Genomic DNA, 22,903 nt, shown 5'->3' on the forward strand with positions numbered 1-22,903 from the left:
CACAAAACAATCCCTTTTACCATTATTTCAATCAATGTTAGCTTGGTTTCTAGTCTTAGGTTCAGTATTTTAGTCCATCTGGGAGCCCCTGTTATGACTTGCATTGCATCATTTTGAATAACCTCAACATTTGCCCACTGGCCAGGAGAAAGAGTGAGTAAAGCAGGTGCTGCATAATCAACTAGGGAACGAACGGCGTGTATGTAAAACATTCTTAACACTTTGTGCCCCACTTCTGGACGGGGCCCTGTGATTGCTCTCATTATATTCAGTCGTGATTTTGCTTTCTACTTCAGATATTGAATTTGCTTGTTAAATCTTGTGTGCTGCCCAGAAGCAGTGTGACTTGAGAAGACTCGGCTCATAGCAGAAGGAACCCACAGCCCTTCAGAATATATTTAATGTGGGGCTTAGGGTTATGCAAGCTGACACAATCATAACAAAATGGAATGCTTGGTTATGTACAATGTGGGTGGCCTAAATACAATCATGAAGCATAAACAAAAACAGTACTAAAATTAAATTACCATATATTACCATATATATATAGGGAGCCGGTCGGCCGAGACACGTGCAAAACTGGCATCCCAGTTTTGTGACTGATCTTTTATGTACTCCCTATGCCTTCCATGTCTAGTGAGCCAGATTTTGGTTTTGTCTTCAGTAGGCTACAGTAGAATTTTAGAGGTGTGGTGTGTTGGGTCAAGACTCGGTGGTATCAGAGCTAAGCTCGGGTAAGCCACTGACAGATCCCTCGCCAGTATGCAATCTTACTACTGTATATACAGAAATTGTTTCAAATTACCATCACTTATTACAATAATTATGGGATATATAAACAGTACTTTTGAAAACATACTTTTATAAACAATTATATACATTTATTATACAACTGTAAACTCTATGACCCCTCAAAACAAACAATAAAATGAGGATACTACATGCAATCTACGACATGCTAATTTGTGGAAAAGAAGCTACTTATGAAAAGTAAAATGTTCTCAGAACTCCATCCTGTCTTGGTTTGAGGGGACATTCATTCTGCCAAATATTTAGATCCTCATAAATGTAATATTCAAGTAACTTCTGCCCTACAATCAAGTATCAATTATCTGTAAACATTAAGGAAAACTGCTTTGATCACATTATTCTGAAAATGAGGAGTGAATATAACTCTCAAAATAGTGACAGACAGAAATGACGTGCTATGTTACGGAACATTGTGACCGTCATACTTTTGTCTCCAGTTAGTCAATAACTGTTTTGCAGAGCATCATTTCAACTCACATTTTTCTTTTTCAATGGTTACACATTGGACAACTCTGCTGCTGTTGAATGGGGACAACTTTGCCGCTGTTAAATGGGGACAACTTTGTTGATGTTAAATGAACAACTTTGCTGCTGTTGAATGGGGACAACTCTGCTGCTGTTGAATGGGGACAACTTTGCCGCTGTTAAATGGGGACAACTTTGTTGATGTTGAATGAACAACTTTGCTGCTGTTGAATGGGGACAACTTTGCCGCTGTTGAATGGACAACTTTGCCACTGATGAAAGGACAACGTTGCTGCTGTTGAATGGACAACTTGACATTGCAATACCTTATTCATTAGAGAACCAAAATATACACATCTACAGTATTTTTGTATTTCTTTCTACAACCCTGAATAATATACCTAAACATCTTGGACCCCAGATCCACTCTCAAATTATTCTTGAAAATTGCTTGACTAAATTTTTTAACACTTTAGCGTACCCAGCGTGCCACCCCTCACCTATGCGATTTGGGTCCCAGCGTTTCACGGGAGCGTGCGTTAATTCTGAAAAGTGTATACTCTCTTCAACTTTGTCACCTCAATTCTCGTCCTACAAGATTAAATGTGGTATCATTGTGTTCGCAATAGAATTCTCTACAGCACTAAATGCATATAAACTCCAAAAGCCCGGCTAATTACCCGCAGCAAACAGAGAAAGTGCGAACGAGTTACCCAGGAGCGCGCAAAAGCGATAAAATGTGTTCACTCTTTTCACTCTGGTCACCTCAATTTTCGTCCTAGGTCTTTCATTTTGGTATCAATGGGTTCACAATAGAATTCTCTAGAGGAACATTAGCATATAAAATAAAAAACCTGGTCACGCTCCACCCGCCGACGAGTTGAAGACGGGCCACGCGTTAACCGCGAGTGAGCGCCCAGACACCTTCTAGCTACACTCCCAATTCCTGCCCACAAATGTTTAGTATTTAGTATTTTAGTATATTTAGTATTATAGTTTAGTATTTTTTGTGTAGTAGTTGTACATCACATAAGCATTGTAGATAGCCATTTGCACAAAATAGAAGGTCATTTTCTTCGTCCATTTGTGAGTTTTCCTTATGAAGATGATAATATTTGATCATTTGGTCAAAGTGATCAACACCTTTCATGTTTGTATTGTAGTCACAGATTGCATTCGCCTTGTTGACAGTTACTAAACAGTCCCCAAAAAATCGGATAAAAACCTGATTTTTGGCAATTATTTTAGTGGACGACGCAGCATTGCGTCATCACCGAGATTACCGACAGTAAACGGATGACGCAGCAATGCGTCATCCCCGGACGAAAGTGTTAATTTAACATGTAAATAATAATAATAAAAAATATTTAATGTTATAATCAACTTTATGTTGACATAAAACAAAATTAACAATTAAAATATTTATGGATCAATGTAGTACTTTCCTGAATTACTTACCACAATTCATTTGGTAAATTTAATCTTAAGGCTCAAAATTTTAAATATGAAATATTCAAATAAAAAATATGAACCAAAAACCTCTGTTCACATCTTATGTTGTAAATAAAATAAATGTGCACAGACAACAACTTCAAACTGTTACTCTTTGAAATTTCTTTCATATGCAGAAAGTTCTTGGTCAGTCAAAACAGCAATAACATTGGTTTTCTGGGAATTATTTGGATCTATTTCCTCGTAAGCCAAGCCAGTAGCACTTCTCAGCCATCTGAAGATAAAGGTCAAATTATCAGACAGGGTTCCTTACCCTTGGAGTGTACAATTCTCTCAGCTCTGAATCAACACTGTGCACAATTTATAAAATATTAAAAAAAAAAACTAGTGTTGAATGTAATGAAATGCCATTTTCTGTGTAGAGCCCAGGAACTATTGGACTGATATTAGCTAATATTAGTATGGCGCTTCAATCATATGGAATTGTCATGCCTACCGGGGATCACTAGCCAGAACATGGTCCCCTCAGAAAGGTGTAGGAAGGATTGGCCTATGAAACTCTCATGCATGAAAGTATTTATGTCTGTCATCGACCAGGGTTGATTGAAGCACCCAGAAAGGTAGGCGCTCCAAAACAGACCCCTCCTGGTAAAAAAATTGCAACCCGAGACCGAACAGACACTAGAAACTCCCCAAAGGAAAACAAGCTAACAAGCAACGCACCATCACACAGTGCCGCTTGTTTGCGCCCCGCCCCCTGAGGGGGAGAAGGGGATCCCGGCCCACCGAGCTGACAGCCAGACCGTTACTTTGTCAACTGAAGCTAAATGAGGGATAGAAGCCCTAAATCAGAAAATAGTAAATACAGAATATGCGGTCATATTCAATGAGATATGTTTGAAGCTAAATGGTGGATGTCTACTCTGGTCTCGGTTCTCTGACAGGCCTTTGACCCAAGCGATGGTTCCTACTGTGTTGGTGCAGTGGCCAGTAGTTGGTATCAAGGGCTGCATGCACTTAGGGCTTCCTTTCCTAAGCGCCCTGTGTGTATACCCCTTGGCATCAGGGTTCTCTTCCCTGGAGTCTTTGGGTTCCCACTCCCATAGAGGTAGCGGTTGCTTAACTTCTGCTTTGCCCTTGGTGTCAGCTTAGGTCTCGGTGCTTTCATTTGGCCCTGGGTAAGGGAGTGGTTGTTGCTGGTTTGGGCGCACTGGGCTGCACAGCTTGTATAATTGCAGCAGCTGAGTCTCTTTCTGATGCCCTGGGTTGTGGTGCTTTCTCTGGGTTCTCTTTCCTACTTTTAGTTTTCTTTATTGCCCGTTGATAGGCTGCCAGGATTCCTATTAGGTGATACCTAGGTTCAGTAGGACAGTCCTCCTTTAGGCCTCCAAGGTTGTTCACCTCACATGTGCCAGTTTGCCCTGATAATATATGGGGTTTCAACCGGCTTAGGCAGCACCAGTGCCTGGGTTTGCCGTAGGAATACATCCCCATATGGGCCCTGGAAACCCCCGTTGGGGCTTGGTTGACTGATGGACATGTCCTCCGAGTCCCATCTCACCTTGTGCGAGTGTGAAGGTTGTTCGTTACTCCCTATCTCATGGTGACGATCACCTGTTTTGCCTCCGTCATGCTGCTTGTTGGGTCAATGATACCTTCGACCCAGAGTCTTACGAGACTACTACTTATTCGTGCTCCAGTTTACCCATACTGATGTACTTGAGATTAGTGGTCAAGCAGTGAGCATATTGCATGCTAGGTTTAGGTTGCTGTGACGCACTAGGTTGGTTGCCCACTCGAGTGTTGGTCGTCTCAACTTTAGTTCAGTCCATGCCCATTCATCCTTCCCTTGTTGGCATGATTCGCCATGCTCCTTCCCACCTGCTACCTGGCTCCCAAACGTCTCAGGGGTTTGGAGTCGAGGCAGGATTTAGCTGGGGATGAGACTCGGGCGGCTCCAGGGGTTGCCCCATTCTAGGCGGAGACGAAGGCATTTGAGCTCGTTCCTCCCGCCGAGTCTTCTGGGTCCTTCCAGCAGGACCCTTTCTTTGCTGTATTTCCCTTGGACTCTGCCTTTTCTTCAAGGGTGGAGGGCGTTAAGGCCAACTCTGCCCTGGATCCTGGTTTGGAGGATTCCGGGGTTGAGGGGGGGAGGCGGCCTAGGGTGCTTGGGCCCCTTTCGATCCTGCCTGGAGTTTGGTGCCTTCGGGGCGGGGTCTGCTGTTGCAAGATTCAGGGTTTTCATATCCCCATTCCGTGTACGAGTTTCATATGGGGTCAGCTCCTCCCCTCCCCTTACCCTGGGTTCCGTGGGGTCCACAGCTTCGTCCTTCTGGAGGTTTTCCTACCTCTTGTATTTCCCCCCGAGGAGATTTGGGAGACCCTCGGTGTCTACCTCCTGCGAAACCCAGATCTCGCCTCTGTGATGGACCTGGTCTCTATCGAGTTTGGGTCTTTTTCCCCGTATTGTGGTTTATGAGGTTCTGGCATCTTCCTGGCTTGCAGACTGCCCTTTTTTTTCATTGGGGGGTATGACATACGTTCTGTCATACCCGCACGCTTGAGAGGCGAGAGCTCACTATGATTTAATGTTTGAATAATATGATTGAATAAAACAAGGCTCCCCGGAGCTTACCGGACTGATATGTATGTATTAGATGCAGTGCGGAGGGTCCAGGGACCCTTCCTCCCAGGGTAGAGGTGGGGGAAGTGGCACAAAGGCGGAGTGTAATGTTTGCTTGTTTTAAAATTTGGGGAGTTCTGTTTCTCTGTTCGCTCTTCGGTAGCAATTAAATTTTTTTTTACCATGTGGGGTTTGTTGTGTTACGCCTACCTTTCTGGATGCCAAACCCCGGTCGATGGCAGACATGGAATGCTTACATATACATAGAGGTTTTCATAGGCCATTGCTCCTCGTACCTCTCTGAGGGGGCCAGGTTCTGGCTCGTGGCTCCCGGTAGGTAAGAACTCCAATCGACTGATGCCACGGTCTAATACATACCTATCAGCCCGGTAAGCTCCGGGGAGTCATAGTGGGGTTTCCCTCAGAAAAAACTTCATCTGTAACCCCATGGAAAATTCCAAATTAATCTACAGTACTTAAAGTAATTTATTTCAGGATGAGAATTGCTGATATAGAGGGATGGAGATAATAAGTTTATATGTGTTATATTGGAAGCATGCAGCTAGTGTCATTTAAGAGGGTCAGATGTAATTTGTTTGCAACAACTTGGATACTTACTGTATTTGGGAAGAGCCCGTTGGAAGAGTGAACTTCCATAAACGTCGACCAGTAACTCTCAAAACTTCTTTCTGGATAGATTTCATAAGTTCTTCCAATCCTAAATTAATGTAAGTAAAAATATAATATAGTGTATGAAAAAATTTCCATTGAAATCAATCTACAGTATTTATTAAATAATGTATCATAAAGACATTTATCTGGTGTAAGCTGGTAATATCAACTTCCTAATCAGCTTACCTAAGATTACATTGATAGAAGACTACAGAAATAATATACATTTCTAATTCAGTACATAAATAATTATATACCTTTCTCAAACAAACTAACAAAATCTTACCCTGGCCAGTAACTGAAGAAACTAAATGCACATCTCCCAATTCATCTTTAGGCTTTACCATTCCTAAATCAATTTTGTTAGCTACTGTAATAATAGGAGTCTTCTCTGGGAGAGGGAGAGAGGCAAGTGTCTGGACAACTGTGGCTCCTTGCGATTCATAATCCGGATGATTTGCATCACGGATGTGCACAACAACATCCTAAAATGATAGAGAAGTTTCTTATTGCCACGAGGATCAGAATATTGTCGATATACAGTAGAACCTTGAGTGACGAGTGCCCATATCGCAAACAATTCGTCCCGTATGGTGAGCGCTCATTTGAATAACACCACCACATGGTGGGGTTGCGCTGCTTCTCGCACATTCTTGGACGCCTCCAATGATGCAAATAAATTATTATTTTTTTTTTTAAAGATGCTAATGATGCTGGGATATAAAGGGGTGACTGCTGTGATGTTGCAAAGCATTGACTTTTATGTAGAAAATGAGAAATGAAATTTTTTGAAAAACAACAATTGTCAAAAAGGTTGACAGGTTTTAATAAATAAAAAGTTGTTTAATAAAGCTTGTAATAAATATTAAATATAATTTTTTTTATATTTAAGAAACATGGAGCAGCCTACCTGCCGAACACCGAACGAACCTTTTGCTAAAAAAAAGAATGAAAAAAATATTGAACAAATTTGAAGAAAGAAAAATGTCATAAAGGTTTGTCCAGTGTATGTAAGGTAGGCTGCTCCATTATTTAAAACATCGAATATCATATTGATGTTTTTCAGTGGTAGGACAGATTAATTTGATTTCCATTATTGTCAATGGGGAAATTTTTTTGTATGATGTCTGTTTCACATGACGAGCATGGCGCCGGAACAGATTAAATTCGTTATTCGAGGTTCCACTGTATTTTGTATGACTTAAATTAAGACTCTAAAGAGTACAAATGAAAAGGTTCTTTCAGAATTGATAACTTGTTTGTTTCCTAAGATAAAATCCCTTCTGAGTCTATTGTACATTACTATGACAGTCAGGGCAGGTTAACATTAATGGGGCCACAGGAAACATCTTTAATACCCTTGCAGAATCATATTAGTGCTGAAGAAACATTGGAGAACATTCAGTCCAGCCCAGCATGACAAAGATTCATGGATAAAAACTAAGCCCTTCTAATTCCACCATAGCATCACAAGTCGCTTCCAAGGAACACTCCTGCTGAATCCAGTACCAGGTGGTCTGCTCTCAAACCTCCAAATCACCACTGGCTGGAAGCTATCTCACTCAGTCAGTTCCTAAGTGTTCAGAATGGAAGGAGAGAATCAGATTTAATAAAAAATACACGGGACAGACTTACAGAGTGGTGCCCGAAGAAGTGGGGTCCTCAGCCACTGGCACAAGCCCCTGGAAACAATACACGGGACAGACTTACAGAGTGGTGCCCGAAGAAGTGGGGTCCTCAGCCACTGGCACAAGCCCCTGGAAACAATACATGGGACAGACTTACAGAGTGGTGCCTGAAGAAGTGGGGTCCTCAGCCACTGGCACAAGCCTCTGGAAACAATACATGGGACAGACTTACAGAGTGGTGCCCGAAGAAGTGGGGTCTTCAGCCACTGGCACAAGCCTCTGGAAACAATACATGGGACAGACTTACAGAGTGGTGCCCGAAGAAGTGGGGTCCTCAGCCACTGGCACAAGCCTCTGGAAACAATACATGGGACAGACTTACAGAGTGGTGCCTGAAGAAGTGGGGTCCCCAGTCACTGGCACAAGCCTCTGGAAACAAGGGCACCAGTATAGCTACCAGAAGAGAAGATGGTATTGGGAAGAAAGGTTGTCCAATATTACTTCTTGGCAGCACAGGCAGAAAATTATAAGAACATTGTACAGGAAATGGGGCTACTTCCAGAATGCCCAAGCCCTGAATTCAATTCATGTCATTTCCAAAAAAGAAAACTTATATGTGGCAATATATCTGACGATATATGCATAGGAATATGCCTGTGATGATTTATCTTAACCAAACTGGGAAGCAGCTGCATAATATGTAAATTAGGTAAGTTACTTTTATAAACACCCACACAAGCTTGGAAATGCGGAAAAGAAAATACCAAGTTTAATGAGATGTCTGTTAGGTTGGTTCATAGTACTTTGCTTGGCACTCCTCCATGGCTCACCAGGTAGCAAGCTAAGAATTCCCATAGAGCTCCACCACATTAATCCTCCTTCCTATAAAGGCAAGAGCTATTGATGTTCCCTAACCAAATGTTGTCATGCTCTCAGCAACAAAAGGCAAGAGAAGCCCTGAAGCAGAGCCAAGGCATGACCAGATGGAAAGTCAAACGATCCACTATCACACATCATGGCGAGGATGTACGACTGAAAGTAACCAGTGCCCAATGTCAATAATCTTTTTTTTTAATTGGAGAACTGAGCAGATTCCATGAAGGATTTCTACATGCTCACCAAGTAAACCCCTGTTGACTGTAAGCAAACCAGTTATATAAGAGCCTGAATCCACTGTATAAAGATTATGTTTTAATGAATAGACACACCCGGGAAGCGGCTGCCACAAGCTCCTCGACTCAAAGGCGAGACAACAGGCTGCAACACGTTTTCCAGTTCTTTCTTGTCCTTCTGACATGACGACAGTCAGGAAAAAATGTGACGAGGCTTCGTGAGGTGGACTGTGTTTAGGTGCTGCCCTCTGGTAGTAGGAGGGGTAGGCAGCTGAATGAGCCATCTAACACAGTAGTACAGTAATAAAGGACACTAAAGCGATCTCAGGGTTGTTGTAAAAGCTTCGAGTGTGTGTGAATTTTGAGCTTTCTAAAGCTCACTTTATCTGGATTATTTCCTCCAGTGCTCCCAAGAACAATATGACACAGTAGGTACTGTATGCCTGAACTGGGTAGAGTACTTAAACTGTCACGGTGCCTGATTGTATGAATCACTTCCTCATGCATGGTGAACTATTACCTTAGGAGGCAACCAAGTAAAATAGTTAATAAAATATTGTATTATTTGAATGCATATACTGTATCTTATATATACTTACTGCATACACAGCATCCTCTAATGTTGCAGTAAAGGATGCCACTAGACTTGTTGGAATATCTTGAATAAAGCCCACAGTATCTATGAAGATCACTTCAATACCACATGGTAGTCTGCCACCATGAGCCGTCACATCTAGTGTAGCAAACAGATGGTTTTTGCCTTGAGCTCGGTTATCCCCAGTGAGAGAGTGAATTAAGGTGGTTTTACCTGGAGTGGACAGAAAATTTGTGAGAATAACTCACCTTAACATCTATATTTAATGGATGAGTAAATGAAACTGTAGGGCCTATGCTAAGTGCCACAACCGGGAGATTTTGGTTATTAAAAAAGTTAATTATTTTAATGGAATGTGTGATCTTTTCCTTCAGTGCAACAAATTAAGTCACTATACTAGCATTATAAAGTGTGCACTGTGCTGTCAGTCTATTTTTCGGGGTAATATTTCTGCAGTTATATAAGGCAGCACATTCTTAAGTCCTCCTAAAATAATTCAAGTACAGTACTGTACTGTATTAACAAACCAAATCTGCACAATAAGCCTATCAGTAATTTTATTAAAATTTTAATAAAAAGCAAAAGCCATTTCAAATTGACATACTACCTTATAGGGCCAGAGAGTACGAAGGGATCAGAGATTGACCAGCAACTGAGGTGATCTGTCCTTAAAACAAAATGTCACAAAATTCACGAATTTTCTAAGAATTTTTGGAAATAGTTTAGCCACCAAACAAATTCTGAAACAGTTGACAAACTATCACCTACAATGCCCCCAATGCACCAGGTGAAGGAAATGTTTTAGAGATATATGCTTCATTCTGGCCCATAAAAGATTTGGAATTCGGTACCATTATGCAGGTGTGCCCATAAAAAGACACGTCAAGTAACAATTCACTTTCTTTAGCCCACCATGCCCTTTCTCGTTCTTGCATAAGGAGTTTTCATGTTTGTGACAATGTTTTGCATATTTTCCAAAAGAATCATTGGTTGCACATTGTTGCTAAAAAAAAATTTGAGGGAGATTAAGTTTTAGGAACACTTCTGTGTTATAATGGGCACTTTGTTTTGTGTGATTGATCTTCCTGTCCCTTTGAGGGAACAGACTTTGTACAGTACTGGGTGTCCCCAGCTTACTATAGCTGCCAATGTTGTTTTGCTCTTTAACCCAAAAAGCGGCATTGAATCAGAAATTAATTATAAGATTTTTTTTATAAATGACCCTTAATCATGACTGATAAAGGAAAAGGTTTGGTGGTGGCACATTAGGACCAAGAAAGAAATACCAAAACACTGAAAATGAAATAATAACAACATGAAACACAAATAACATGAAATAAATGACATAATATTTCTCCTTTCTATGAGTACCTTATTAACACAGACTGCACATGTGTATGGAGTAAACCACCCACCAATCAGTACCAAGACAAGACATATATTTTTAGAACATGTGAAGCATGTTTTAAAATGTTCCTTGGGGAGCCGGTCGGCCGAGCGGACAGCACACTGGACTTGTGATCCTGTGGTCCTGGGTTCGATCCCGGGCGCCGGCGAGAAACAATGGGCAGAGTTTCACCCTATGCCCCTGTTACCTAGCAGTAAAATAGGTACCTGGGTGTTAGTCAGCTGTCACAGGCTGCTTCCTGGGGGTGGAGGCCTGGTCGAGGACCGGGCCGCGAGGACTCTAAAGCCCCGAAATCATCTCAAGATAACCTCAAGATAGCATTCAGCACCAGTGACTCTACCATAATAACCCTAAAGCTGTGTTATTATCTCTGACAAGAGAACACTGCAGTTGTTACCTTCTCCTTCCTTATCCTTCACTAATAAAACCTCTCCTTAATAATTATCAGATCCGGTAAGCAAGTAACTCCAGCAGTCAAGGTAAGTAAAATTGGTGTTCATATACCATACCAATATTTATATTTATATTTTACTTTTTAAATTACAATCTTTTATGCTTTGGGAACCTATCACCCATTTATAGCATTGGAGCTGTGGGCATGTCTCATACGTCAGGCTGCGAGCAGCTGCGTCCAACAGCCTGGTTGATCAGTCCAGCAACCAGGAGGCCTGGTCGACGACCGGGCCGCGGGGACGCTAAGCCCCGGAAACACTTCAAGGTAACCTCAAGTATGTCTGAGTTCCGACCGATCCACTAACAATGGAAAGCCATGAAACCTATCCCTGTTATACAATGCAGACTCAACGTATACATAACATACAAATTATACAATACTGTACAGTACTTTAAATATATAAACTTTAATTATTTACTTTACTTTATGAACTTTTTGTATTTTAATATAATGTAATGTACTGTATACAGTGCAGAATATATAAGGCAATATATATTTATAAAGTAAATACCGGTAAATGATAGGAATATAAAATCACCTTACCAGCATTAGTGTAACCAACAACTGCAACTGAGGCCAGGCTTGATTTTTTTCTGCTTTTTCTAACCATTGCCCGAATTCCAGCTAACTTGGCGAGAGCATTCTTCAATTTCTTCTCTCTCTCCATTACCATCATGCGGTCAGTTTCCCCTGTTATGCTCTTTCTGCAAAATAACAAAATTCTATAATCTTAATCAGTATTTAGGGAAGGAGGAACAAACCCACCAAAGACCTTGGGACATCACATGGTACACCCAGGCATCCTGGAGCCAAACACACCTAAAAGTGCACAAACATCACTGCATTATATTGTTAATGGGGTATACAAAAAAAAAAAACAGCTTGGAATGTAATGAAACGCCATTTTCTGGGTAAGTCCCGGAGGTTTCCCGGAGCTATCCCAGGCTGGTATGCTAATGTCAGACTTTGGCATCAGTAATGTGTATGGAGTTCTTAGGCCTACCGGGGACCACGGCCAGAACCTTGCCCCCTCAGAGAGGCAAGGGAAGCAATGGCCTATAGAAACCCCCGTGTGGTTGGAAGCATTCTATGTCTGCCATCGACTGGATCAGGCACCCAGAAAGGTAAGCTCCTCAAAACAAACCCCTATTCTGGTTAAAATTGCTACCAAAAGCTGAACTAGTAGATAGAACTCCCCAACAGAAAACAAACAAACTAGTGTGATGTCACACGTCGCCGTGCCGCTGTCTGCGCAGCTCCCCGCATCCCGGGAGGGGGAAGGGGGAGCCCCAGACCCTTCACGCCTGCTATCTACACCTCAGTTCTGAGGCTGGATGTCAAAAACACGAAAAAAACGCCGACCGGAGGGAGAGAGGGATGCCGGGGAGACCCGGGACTCACCCAGAAAATGGAGTTTCATTACATTCAACGCTGGTTTTCTGGGGAGAGCCCCGTTGGCTCCCTCCTGTTGGGTGGCCCCCCTCCCCCAAAGGGCGGGGGGGGGGGGGGGGCCACCCAACGCCACCGCAGGCCGACAGACACGACCCGAAACGCCCACAAATCGTGGGACCAGGCGTGGGCAAACAGCACAAGCCTCCCCCCCCCATCGCCCTGTCAATGGCGCAAACCGCAAAAGGGCTGGCGCCCCTTACGAGACACAGAACCCCGCACAGAGCAAACACCGCGCCGACCAGACGAGGGCGGGTCCGAAGAAGGAGCCAAACCCGAACCTGACAACAGTGGCCTACCACGATGAGAGGAACCCCGAGCCCTGGCACGACCCTTCCGGGAAGACCCACCCCGGGACCCCCGGATAACCAACAAGTCCGACATCGGACGACAAGCTGACGACGCAGCCTGAATAAACTGCGCCACGGCCGACTCCTCAAACAGAAGAGGACAAAAAGGCGATGACAGCCTAAGAGCCAGAGCCCAAGCAGATTCCATGGAGGAACCCAGCACCGCCTGCCGACATGCAAGATGGGAAGCATAAAACAGGGAAACTGCATCCCGCAATATCAGTGTGAAAAGCTTCAACAAGGCAGCCGACAAACGCGCTGCCGAGGACAAGGCGCCGTACCCTGGGATGGACCCAAGCGTCCTCACATCTTCCACAAGCCAATCCGAGGACAGCTCCAGGAGGGAAAAGAATCTCAAGGCCGAAGCCAAAAGGCCCCGGGCGCGCAAGTCCTCCGCCATGAGCGCTGCCGAATGGGTGGGAACCTGCATGTGGAGCTGAACAACGCCCACATCGCAAGGAAGGGCAGGGGCAAACAAGCACTCGTTCAGGTACTCAAGATCGTCCCCCAGGAAAACCTGAATCACCGTGAAAGCTTCCCGCCACTCCAGCGTGCGGGAACGACAGAAGGAATGCCAGGAATCCAGAACAAACAAGGGGCAGTCCGCTAGCCAGGAAGACTCAGGAACCTCGTAACAGAGCCAGAAAGGCAACGAAGTCCCAAACCTGAACTCGGACGGATCCATTTCCGAGGTATAATCCGGGTCACGCAGGAGGTACGCTGCAAGGGCCGCCTGCACCACATCAGGTTGGTTATCTTGAGGTTATCTTGAGATGATTTCGGGGCTTTTTAGTGTCCCCGCGGCTCGGTCCTCAACCAGGCCTCCACCCCCAGGAAGCTGCCCATGACAGCTGACTAACACCCAGGTACCTATTTTACTGCTAGGTAACAGGGGGCATAGGGTGAAAGAAACTCTGCCCACTGTTTCTCGCCGGCGCCTGGGATCGAACCCAGGGCCACAGGAACACAAGTCCAGTGTGCTGTCCGCTCGGCCAACCGGCTCCCCAAATGGTCCTTCGGTCCTCCAACCGGTCCTCCTCGACCGGTTGGATGCGATAAGCCGAAAACCTCCGAAAAGACGGAACCGACGCACCCGGGGGAACTTGGGACTGATCCCGGGGAGAGGCCAACACCAAATCCAACTCGTACGCAGAGGGGGGAAAAGAAAACCCCACACCTTGTAACAACAAGTCTCGCTCAGAGGGAAGAAAAAGGCAGGGTCCAGCGGGGCCTAAGGCCCCCAAGTCAGCCCCTCCCCAGCCTCGAGGTCCTTTACAGCAGGACCCAGGGCCGAGTCCTCTCCCCAAGCACCGACCCCACAAGACAAGGACGGAGCAGCCGTAGAAGCCGGAAGAAAGGGGGCCCACTGGTTAGATCCAGAAGCTTCGGCCGGGAGACATGACTCGAATGCCTCTGCCACCCCCCCCCCCCCCATCCCCGGAAGGGGCATCCCCTGAAGCTGCCCGAGTCTCAAGATCAAGTAACCCCTTGCTCCGACTCCGAAACCCTCAGACGCTTCGGGGCCGGAAGCAGGGGGGGGGGGGACCAAGAACGAACAACAGAAGGGGAAGGACGAGGAGGTGCAGACTGAACCAGGATCGAAGCGACCCCCACCCCAAAGTCCGGGTCTCAAAAAGCAAAGCGGGGCAGCCCCAGGGCATCCGGGTGAGCAACCAACCAAGTGCGTTGCAACAGACGAAACCTAGTTTGCAACGCACACGCCGCCTGCACCTGAATAGAATCATTAGAGGATTGAGTAAATTGAGTCACAAGCAAGCAGCAACACTCACAGGACTTAGGGTCGAAAGTATCACCGACCCAACAGGCAGCATGGCAGAGGCATAAACAATGAGGGTCACCCCGAGACAAGGGGACCGAGCAACCCTCAAACTCTCACACAGCGAGCGGGGACTCCGGGGTCACATCCATCGGATACATGCGCCCCCTAGGGGATTTCCAGGGTCCTGAGCGTTTACTTTAAGAGGACTCTCGCTCAGGTAGTCCCAGGCAGGGTGCAGCTAACCGGCGCCCAAAACTACCAAGAAAACTTCTATAGCTGTACCCCAGGGACGTGTACAATCAAGGGGACCTAGCAGGGGGCGCCACCGAGGAGAACCGTGGAAGGGCAAACACCAGTGGAATAATAGGGCAGAATCCCCCACAAGGCAAAAAGAAAAAGTAAAACAAAACCCCGCAAGAGGACAGCGAACTCCAAGGAACATAGCTGGCCGCAATGTTGGGAATACAAAGCTGCTGCAGCACTCTGTGCCCCTACCGATGCAAACTGCCTCTTACCTGCAGGTAACAAGGGAGAACAGAACACCCAAGAGCCCAACAGGTGGCCGAAAAACCGAACAGTAGAACGGACCAGCAGAGGCAGGTCCCGAGGAGCCTGTGGAAGGTGGCCCCAAGCTCCAAGGGAGTACTTACAGGGCACCTAGGGAAGGCAGCCCTAGGTGCATGCAGCCCAAGTACTGATGATAACTCCTGGCTCTCGCACCCACAGAAAACAAACTCCACCCACGAAGCACAGTACTGTAGCGACACCGGAGCCAGAGCACACGATCTTTGCCTAAGGCATCAGCCTCAAGAACTGAGGTGTGGGTAGCCGGCGTGAAGGGTCTGGAGGGTCTGGGTCTGGAGCTGTGCAGACAGTGGAGCGGCGATGTGTGACTGTCACACTAGTTTGCTTGTTTTCTGTTGGAGAGTTCTACCCACTAGTTCGGCTTTTGGTAGCAATTTTAACCAGAATAGGAGTTGTTTTGAGGCGCTTACCTTTCTGGGTGCCTGATCCTGTTCAATGGCAGACATAGAATGCTTCCAACCACACGGAGGTTTCTATAGGCCATTGCTTCTCGTGCCTCTTCTGAAGGGGCCAGGTCCTGGCTCATGGTCCCCGGTAGGCAAGAACTCCATTCGCATTGACTGATGCCAAAGTCTAATATTGTATATCTAAATAACATTTAACAACAGATACAAAATGGATAAGTTTAAAATCAGGAAAAGGACCTGTGTAAATACTGTTCAGGAAATAGGATTATAGACTTTTGTATGACATTACTGTACAAGGAAACATTATAGATGAAGGGTTCTTTGTGTCTACTAAATATATGAGTAAGCAATTTTGGATAAAAATATTGGTGGCTTGCATGGTAATGAGTTTTCTCTGACCTAACATGCTATAAATTTGTAAACTTGTTATTTTTTATAAATATCTTCCATACTGTATATAGTTTTCATGCCACATTGTAGATAATAGTTTTGTTTTTCAGGTAGTGTCTGACCACTGTCATTTTACATTAACAAGGAGTTTTAAGGGTTTAAGAAACAACTGAGCAAGCCTTTGGCTATATAAGTTGAATATGACAAAGAATACTCTGTATAGGAAACTCAATACAGTATGGCCAAAGAGTGCATTCAATAGCATAACATTCAAATCTTCACACTATATGAGGAGTGCTTTTACTCTCCAATAAGAGTGCTTTTATGAACTAAATTCAGGCAATGCTCCTGTTAATTTCCTAATTCTAGCAGAAACATTATAGGGTACACAAACCTGATGTATGGCAATTCTGCTAAAGCCACTTGTAATTTAGCTTCTTTTGTGCGAGCATGATGTCGAAATATACCCAGCACTACAGAATAACGATCCAAAACCTTTAAGCCAAATATTTCTTCAAGTTCTCTGAAAAGAGAGACTGAATTTAATATTAAATATATTTCTATACTTCTATACTCTAAGGTCAAATGACTGATCAGAAATGTATCATAATTTTTTGTAATAATCCTTTTGTATGTATTTTGTATACTAGGACCCTTCAATATACACACCTCCATAAAATGAGTTCTTTGAAATAACAGACGAAATTTTTGCTCTGGAAAATTTCCTCAAAAGGTAACACATACAAGGAACAACAGTTTCAAGCTTGACAAGCCACAGTGTTGGACTGAGAACAGATGCTTTTTCACCCACAGGGTTATAAACCCATGGAACTGCTTACCTGCCAAAGTCATAAATGCCAAGACTGTTTAATTTCAAAATCCAACTGGAAAAAATTATGAAGGCAAATGGTGGGGGGGAGGGGGGGGGGGACCTTCGACAAGCTGTCAGCTTCCTGTCCTCGTCGAGGCCACTAGTGTCAGTGGCCCTCAGGTAAATTCAGATAAATTCAGGAAAACTGCAAGATGGATCACCCTCCAAAATTTGGACTTGTCAGAAAATCTGAATTCCAGCAAGGATACATCCACCCCCAAATGCCAGCAAGAAGGGCTCTGTGAATCAAAATAACTCTGAACCCTCTGCAAATCAAAAAGAGCTAGAACAGAACAGACAACACTAATGACAACTGACACAAAGGATGGATATTGAAGAGAGGAACATGGAAAGCACATTAAGCCATCACATAGGATTGCTGTGAAGAAAGGTGAACCACTCAACTCCAACCCAGGAGACTGAACACAAGGCCAAGAAACCCCACGCACAAAGAATGGCAGAAAGCTGCAAACAACTGAGAGCTCAACCATAGAACACAACCTGCAAGTCCCAACCCAGTAAACCTGCAAAGCAGGAGGAGGTTGAATTCATGCCTTCTGTCAATGTCATACAATTTCAAAATGGCACCCAATAGACTGGAAGCTGTAAAAACCATGCAAAGACAAACAGGCCTACCTGCAGATGGCCAAACAGTTAGTAAAGCCAGAGGAAGGAGCCTCTGTACATTGTCCACTCCATCGAAATAGAAGGAAAGAAAGAGATTGCATATTTTTAGACATAAGCTTGGGGAGGAGTTCACTTGCCAAATACTTCCTCAGAATGTAGGTTTATATACCTATAGGTAAACATATAGGCAAAAGGAAGAAGATAAAATGGAGTAAGTATTTGAGTGATGACGTACATGTAGAAAAAAGATGTAAAAGTAGTCCGAAAGAAACTTTTGACCAGAGAAAGGTCACCTCTGATGCTGAGTGTGTTTGGAAGGCTTCTTTATTTTGCATAAATTGACTACTGTTTATTATTCTGAGCTGGATTGAGTATTCTTCAGTAACTTCCTGACACCTATAATGACTCTGCAGGGAACATTTTTTTAGTCTCTTGTGGCATCACTACCAATACAGTATGTCATTATAATGACGGCAGGGACCACTTTTTAACATCTCTTGTGGCATTACTACCAATACAGTATGTCATTATAATGACGGCAGGGACCACTTTTTAACATCTCTTGTGGCATTACTACCAATACAGTATGTCATTATAATGATGGCAGGGACCACTTTTTAATATCTCTTGTGGCATTACTACCAATACAGTATGTCATAATGACGGCAGAGACCACATTTTAATGTTTCTTGTGGCATCACTACCAATACAGTAAGTCATTCTGCCTGATTGCATGAGCCTGACCAAAGACACCATCAAACACACATCAACAAACTGGGAAAGGTGCAAAGACATGCAACTAAATGGCTCCCAGAACTGAAGGACAAAAGCTACGAGGAGAGATTAGCGGCATTAAATATGCCAAAAGTAGAAGATAGAAGTAAAAGAGGCGATATGATCACTGTGTACAAAATATTAACGAGAATCGATAAAATTGACAGGGAAGAATTCCTGAGACCTGGAACTTCAAGAACAAAGGGAAGAATTCCTGAGACCTGGAACTTCAAGAACAAGAGGTCATAGATTTAAACTAAGTAAACAAAGCAGCCAAAGGAATATAAGAAAATTCACTTTCGCAAACAGTGGTAGACGGTTGGAACACGTTAAGTGAGAAGGTGTTGGATGCCAAAACTGTCAGTAATTTCAAAATGTTATATGACAAAGAGTGCCGGGAAGACAGAACATCACGAGCATAGCTCTCAACCTGTAAACTACACTTAGATAATTACCAGACCTTCCCCAGATGAATGAGACAGCTGAAAAGAAAAGTTTGGATATTATGGATGCAGTGAATTACTGTTAACATTATCCCCTAACAGAAACACATCATTGTACTGTTGATTTACATGATAGTTATACATACATTACTTGTGACTTCTTCATCATGTTGACACTAATGAACACACAGGAAACTATGTTGAGGGAGCGTGCTTTGGAAACGAGTCTGTCCATTGTCCCAGAGCCAAAGATTTTCTTTCCTTTTAAGTCTCTTAGTGGCACAACCTCCTATAAGAAAAATAAATATAAGAAAATCCATTCCAAGATCAATTGAAGTTCCATATTAATTTTTTTTGTACTCTAACCATTCTGTATTAAAAAAATAGTCCTGGTATATCAGCTTAATTGTAAAGCATTTGTATTCAAACTCTTTCTAGCACTTGTCTTCATACTACAGTAATTACTAATGTTATTAGTTGTTATATCCCTCTAAAAAGACTTAATTTGAATACATGCATTTTTGACCTACCAAATACATAATAAGCATTCAAGGGCCTATATTCATTCCAACAGTTCCTCACCATTTCAAAACCAAAGTAGGTGTACAGTGCTCTTTGTAAATTGTCACACACACACACACACACTACATACAAAAACATTTTTACCTCTCTTCAAACCCCTTCCTCCCAGCCTGGTCCCCTACTGTAAACAGTTTGTGGTCCACAATCAATCCACACGTTCACCACCTTCCTCTCATCTAACCTTGAATTCACTTGAATATGCCATTTCACCAGTCTTTCATCATTCATTCATTCAATATGCCCAAACAGTCTGGACATTTACTGACTTTTCCTCTCCACATCTCTCCATATCAGTTCCAATCCTTATTCTATCTATTTTGCTAACAATGTCTACACATCTTATACCAAAAAACCAGCGTTGAACGTAATGAGACGCCATTTTCTGGATGAGACCCAGAGGCTCCCCAGAGCTATCCAAGCTGAATGGGTATGTATAACTTTCTGGCATCAGTCAATGTGTATGGAGTTCTTACCTACCAGGGACCACGAGCCAGAACCTGGCCCCCTCAGAGAGGCATGAGGAGCAATGGCCTATAGAAACCCCCCATGTGGTTGGGAGCATTCTGTCTGCCATCGACTGGATCTGACACCCAGAAAGGTAGGTGTCCCAAAACAATCCCTTATTCGGGTGAAACTATTGCTACCGAATTAGCAAACTGGCATGACGTCATCATGTCGCCAAGCCGCCGTCTGCGCAACCCCCTTCTCCCTGAGAGGGGAAAGGGGGGAGGGGGGGAAAGCCCCAGACCCCCCACGCCAGCGATTTAGTTCTTAGGCTGGAAGTCAAAAATACACAAAAACACCGCTGACAGGAGGGAGGGAGGGATGCCGGGGAGCCTTCAGGTCTCGCCCAGAAAATTACGTTTCATTACATTCAACGCTGGTTTTCTGGGAGAAGGCCCATTGACTCCCCGGAGCTACCTCATCAAAGATGAAGAAAAGAGGGAAGGACCCGGGAAGAGGACGCCACGCGCCCTAACTCAAAGACAAGACAACCGATAAACCGAAGGACCCAATAGACAATCCGGGAGACCCGAACCCCGGAACAGGAAGGAAGAAAGGGAACCTGGACAATCCAAAATGCCCCCTACGGCCACAGAGGCCAAGACGTGCGGCGAACAGCAGAAAGCCGCAACTGAACACAACACATGATTTCCCCCCGACTTGACCAACTAAGCATCAACAACCCAAGGACCCCTCTGGAGAGCAACAGACTCATTCTATGCCCCCAAAAAAAGACGACGACTGCAAGCGAACAAAATGACCACCAGGACCAAAGGAACAGAAGCCTCTGTGCCGGAGGAGAGCATAAAGCTCCCCGACCGGACCACCAGAGGCCAATGTCAACAGGAAAAAAAAGAGCCTTGGAAAAACAAACCTGAACCGAAGGGGCCACCACAAACCGAGGAGAAGAGACAAGAGTGCTCTCTTGTCTCTTGTCTTGCTGGTCTGATGACCAGCCATCCTGGTCCAAAGACCAGGATGGCTCGGGAGGCGTATGAGCAGGCCTGCTTGATACCTGCTTGATGGGGTTCTGGGAGTTCTTCTACTCCCCAAGCCCGGCTCGAGGCCAGGCTCGACTTGTGAGAGTTTGGTCCACCAGGCTGTTGCTTGGAGCGGCCCGCAGGGCCACATACCCACCACAGCCCGGCTGATCCAGAATTTCTTTTAGAAAACAGTCCAGTTTTCTCTTGAAGATGTCCACGGTTGTTCCGGCAATATTTCTTATAGTCGCTGGGAGGACGTTGAGCAACCGCGGACCTCTGATGTTTATACAGTGCTCTCTGATTGTGCCTATGGCACCTCAGGGGGCGGGGGCGAAAGAACACATGAGATAGCTTGCAGAATGGGGCAGAAGTAACATCAACACCGAACGCAAGCTGAAGTGGCTCTGTCAGCGCTGCACAATACGAGGTGACAGTATGCGGTATCAGATGGCAGTCCTAGAACAACCACAAAAGGAAGGACAGAATAACCCTATCAGAGACCGAAGAAGACCTACACAGTGACAGGAAAAACCGGAAGGACCGCCAGGAAACTTCAAACTGCCGCCGAGACGAAGCACAGGTGGGAGACCAACAAAGAAGCCACCTGCGCCCCATGTAAGTGATGATAAACTTTGAGTCAGAAACTCTAGACGCGAAGACGCGAGTTGAAGAACGAACCAGCCTTGTACCGGGCTGGACTGATCTGCTGAAAGAGGAGCCGTGGGAAGACCCTCGGGTTCGGACACCGAGCAAGCAGCGCCTGAAACCAAAGCTGGGCCGGCCACCAAGGAGTCAAAAGGACAACTCCCCCCCATGGTAAGACCCCAAGCAAGCCAGGACCCAGAGTAACAGCTGAACCAAGGGAAAGAGGTACAGGTAACCTCACCTCGTCTGCCGGAAGGTGTCGACCCCGACAGCCTTGCAATCGGGGAAGGGCTTCACGTACACCGGGAGACGCCTCAACCACACCGAAGCGAAGAGATCCACTTCCAGAGGCCCGAACGACCGGCAGAACCAACTGAACGAGTTGGTGTCGACCGTCCATTCCGTGGATAAGGGAATGAACCGGGATAAGGGAATGAACCGGGACATGCTGTCTGCCAAGACATTGGACACCCCCCGAACGTGAACCGCCAGGAGAGCCAAACCTAGAGAAACTCAGCAGATGAGTCACTTGATGTGACCAGCCCCAAAGAGCCAGGGACCGCAGGGAACCCCCTCGGTTCAGGCAATGAACCACCAGGGAACAGTCCGGATGGAGCCTGATCGTCGATCTGAGAGCGACACGAACCCTTTGGAGTGACATCCACACAGCCGCGAACTCCCACACTGTGCTGTGAGCCTAACAGGAGGACGGACCCCACCGACCCTGACTGGCCTGGTGAGCACTGGTCACAAAGCCCAAGCAGACAGACGATGCATCCATGAACACATCAAACGAGGGCTCGAGTAGGCCCCAAGGCAATGAACCCCGAAAAACCCGAAGAGTAAGCTGGCAACACAGCAACCGATGCAAAGCCCCAGGAGGCCAAACCCGGCGTTCGCGGGAGAGGCAGAAGGGACATCTCCGAAGGAACCACAACAGCCGACGAAGTCACACCCGACCCAGCAGGTAGACCATCATGGCAAAGTTCAGGCTCCCGTACGAACCCACGAGCAACCGCCGCGTGACCCGAGAGCTCCTCAGGAACAGACGAAGGCGGGAATGCAGGCGAAGCAGAGCCTCCGGAGGAATAGACAAGGAAGCTTTCCGAGCGTCCCACACAAGACCCAGCCAAGACTCAACCTGAGAGAGAACCAGATGGGACTTCTGCCAATTCACTAAAAACCCAAACCCGAAGCCGGAGAGTCGGGGAAAAAAAAATAAATCCCTGGCGAGCAGACAGGTGGCCTGGGAACCCAAACCAGACAGTCGTCGCGGTAGACCAAAACCCTAACA

General features: G+C 45.2%; 1 protein-coding gene across 2 annotated transcripts in view; it reads right to left on the bottom strand.

The window, feature by feature from the left end:
* The window catches only part of LOC123746610 (putative GTP-binding protein 6), a 303,861-nt gene that overhangs the window by 279,508 nt on the left and 1,450 nt on the right, over window positions 1–22,903 (bottom strand). The window contains exons 2-8 of one of the 2 annotated variants that reach the window (XR_011225897.1): window positions 19,042–19,184; window positions 16,575–16,703; window positions 11,763–11,923; window positions 9,362–9,570; window positions 6,309–6,507; window positions 5,969–6,068; window positions 2,660–3,001 (exon numbers count right to left, since the gene is read on the bottom strand). Coding sequence is in view for 1 of the 2 variants with exons in the window: in XM_045728267.2 (XP_045584223.2) it covers window positions 2,875–3,001; window positions 5,969–6,068; window positions 6,309–6,507; window positions 9,362–9,570; window positions 11,763–11,923; window positions 16,575–16,703; window positions 19,042–19,184 (1,068 nt within the window). In the remaining variant the exon portion in view is untranslated. Of the gene's footprint in view, window positions 1–845; window positions 3,002–5,968; window positions 6,069–6,308; window positions 6,508–9,361; window positions 9,571–11,762; window positions 11,924–16,574; window positions 16,704–19,041; window positions 19,185–22,903 lie in introns of those variants that run through there. The other variant, XM_045728267.2, reaches the window with a different exon arrangement.

The sequence above is a fragment of the Procambarus clarkii genome, chromosome 90 (assembly GCF_040958095.1).
Source record: "Procambarus clarkii isolate CNS0578487 chromosome 90, FALCON_Pclarkii_2.0, whole genome shotgun sequence".
In the NCBI taxonomy this organism is placed as follows: Eukaryota; Metazoa; Arthropoda; class Malacostraca; order Decapoda; family Cambaridae; genus Procambarus; species Procambarus clarkii.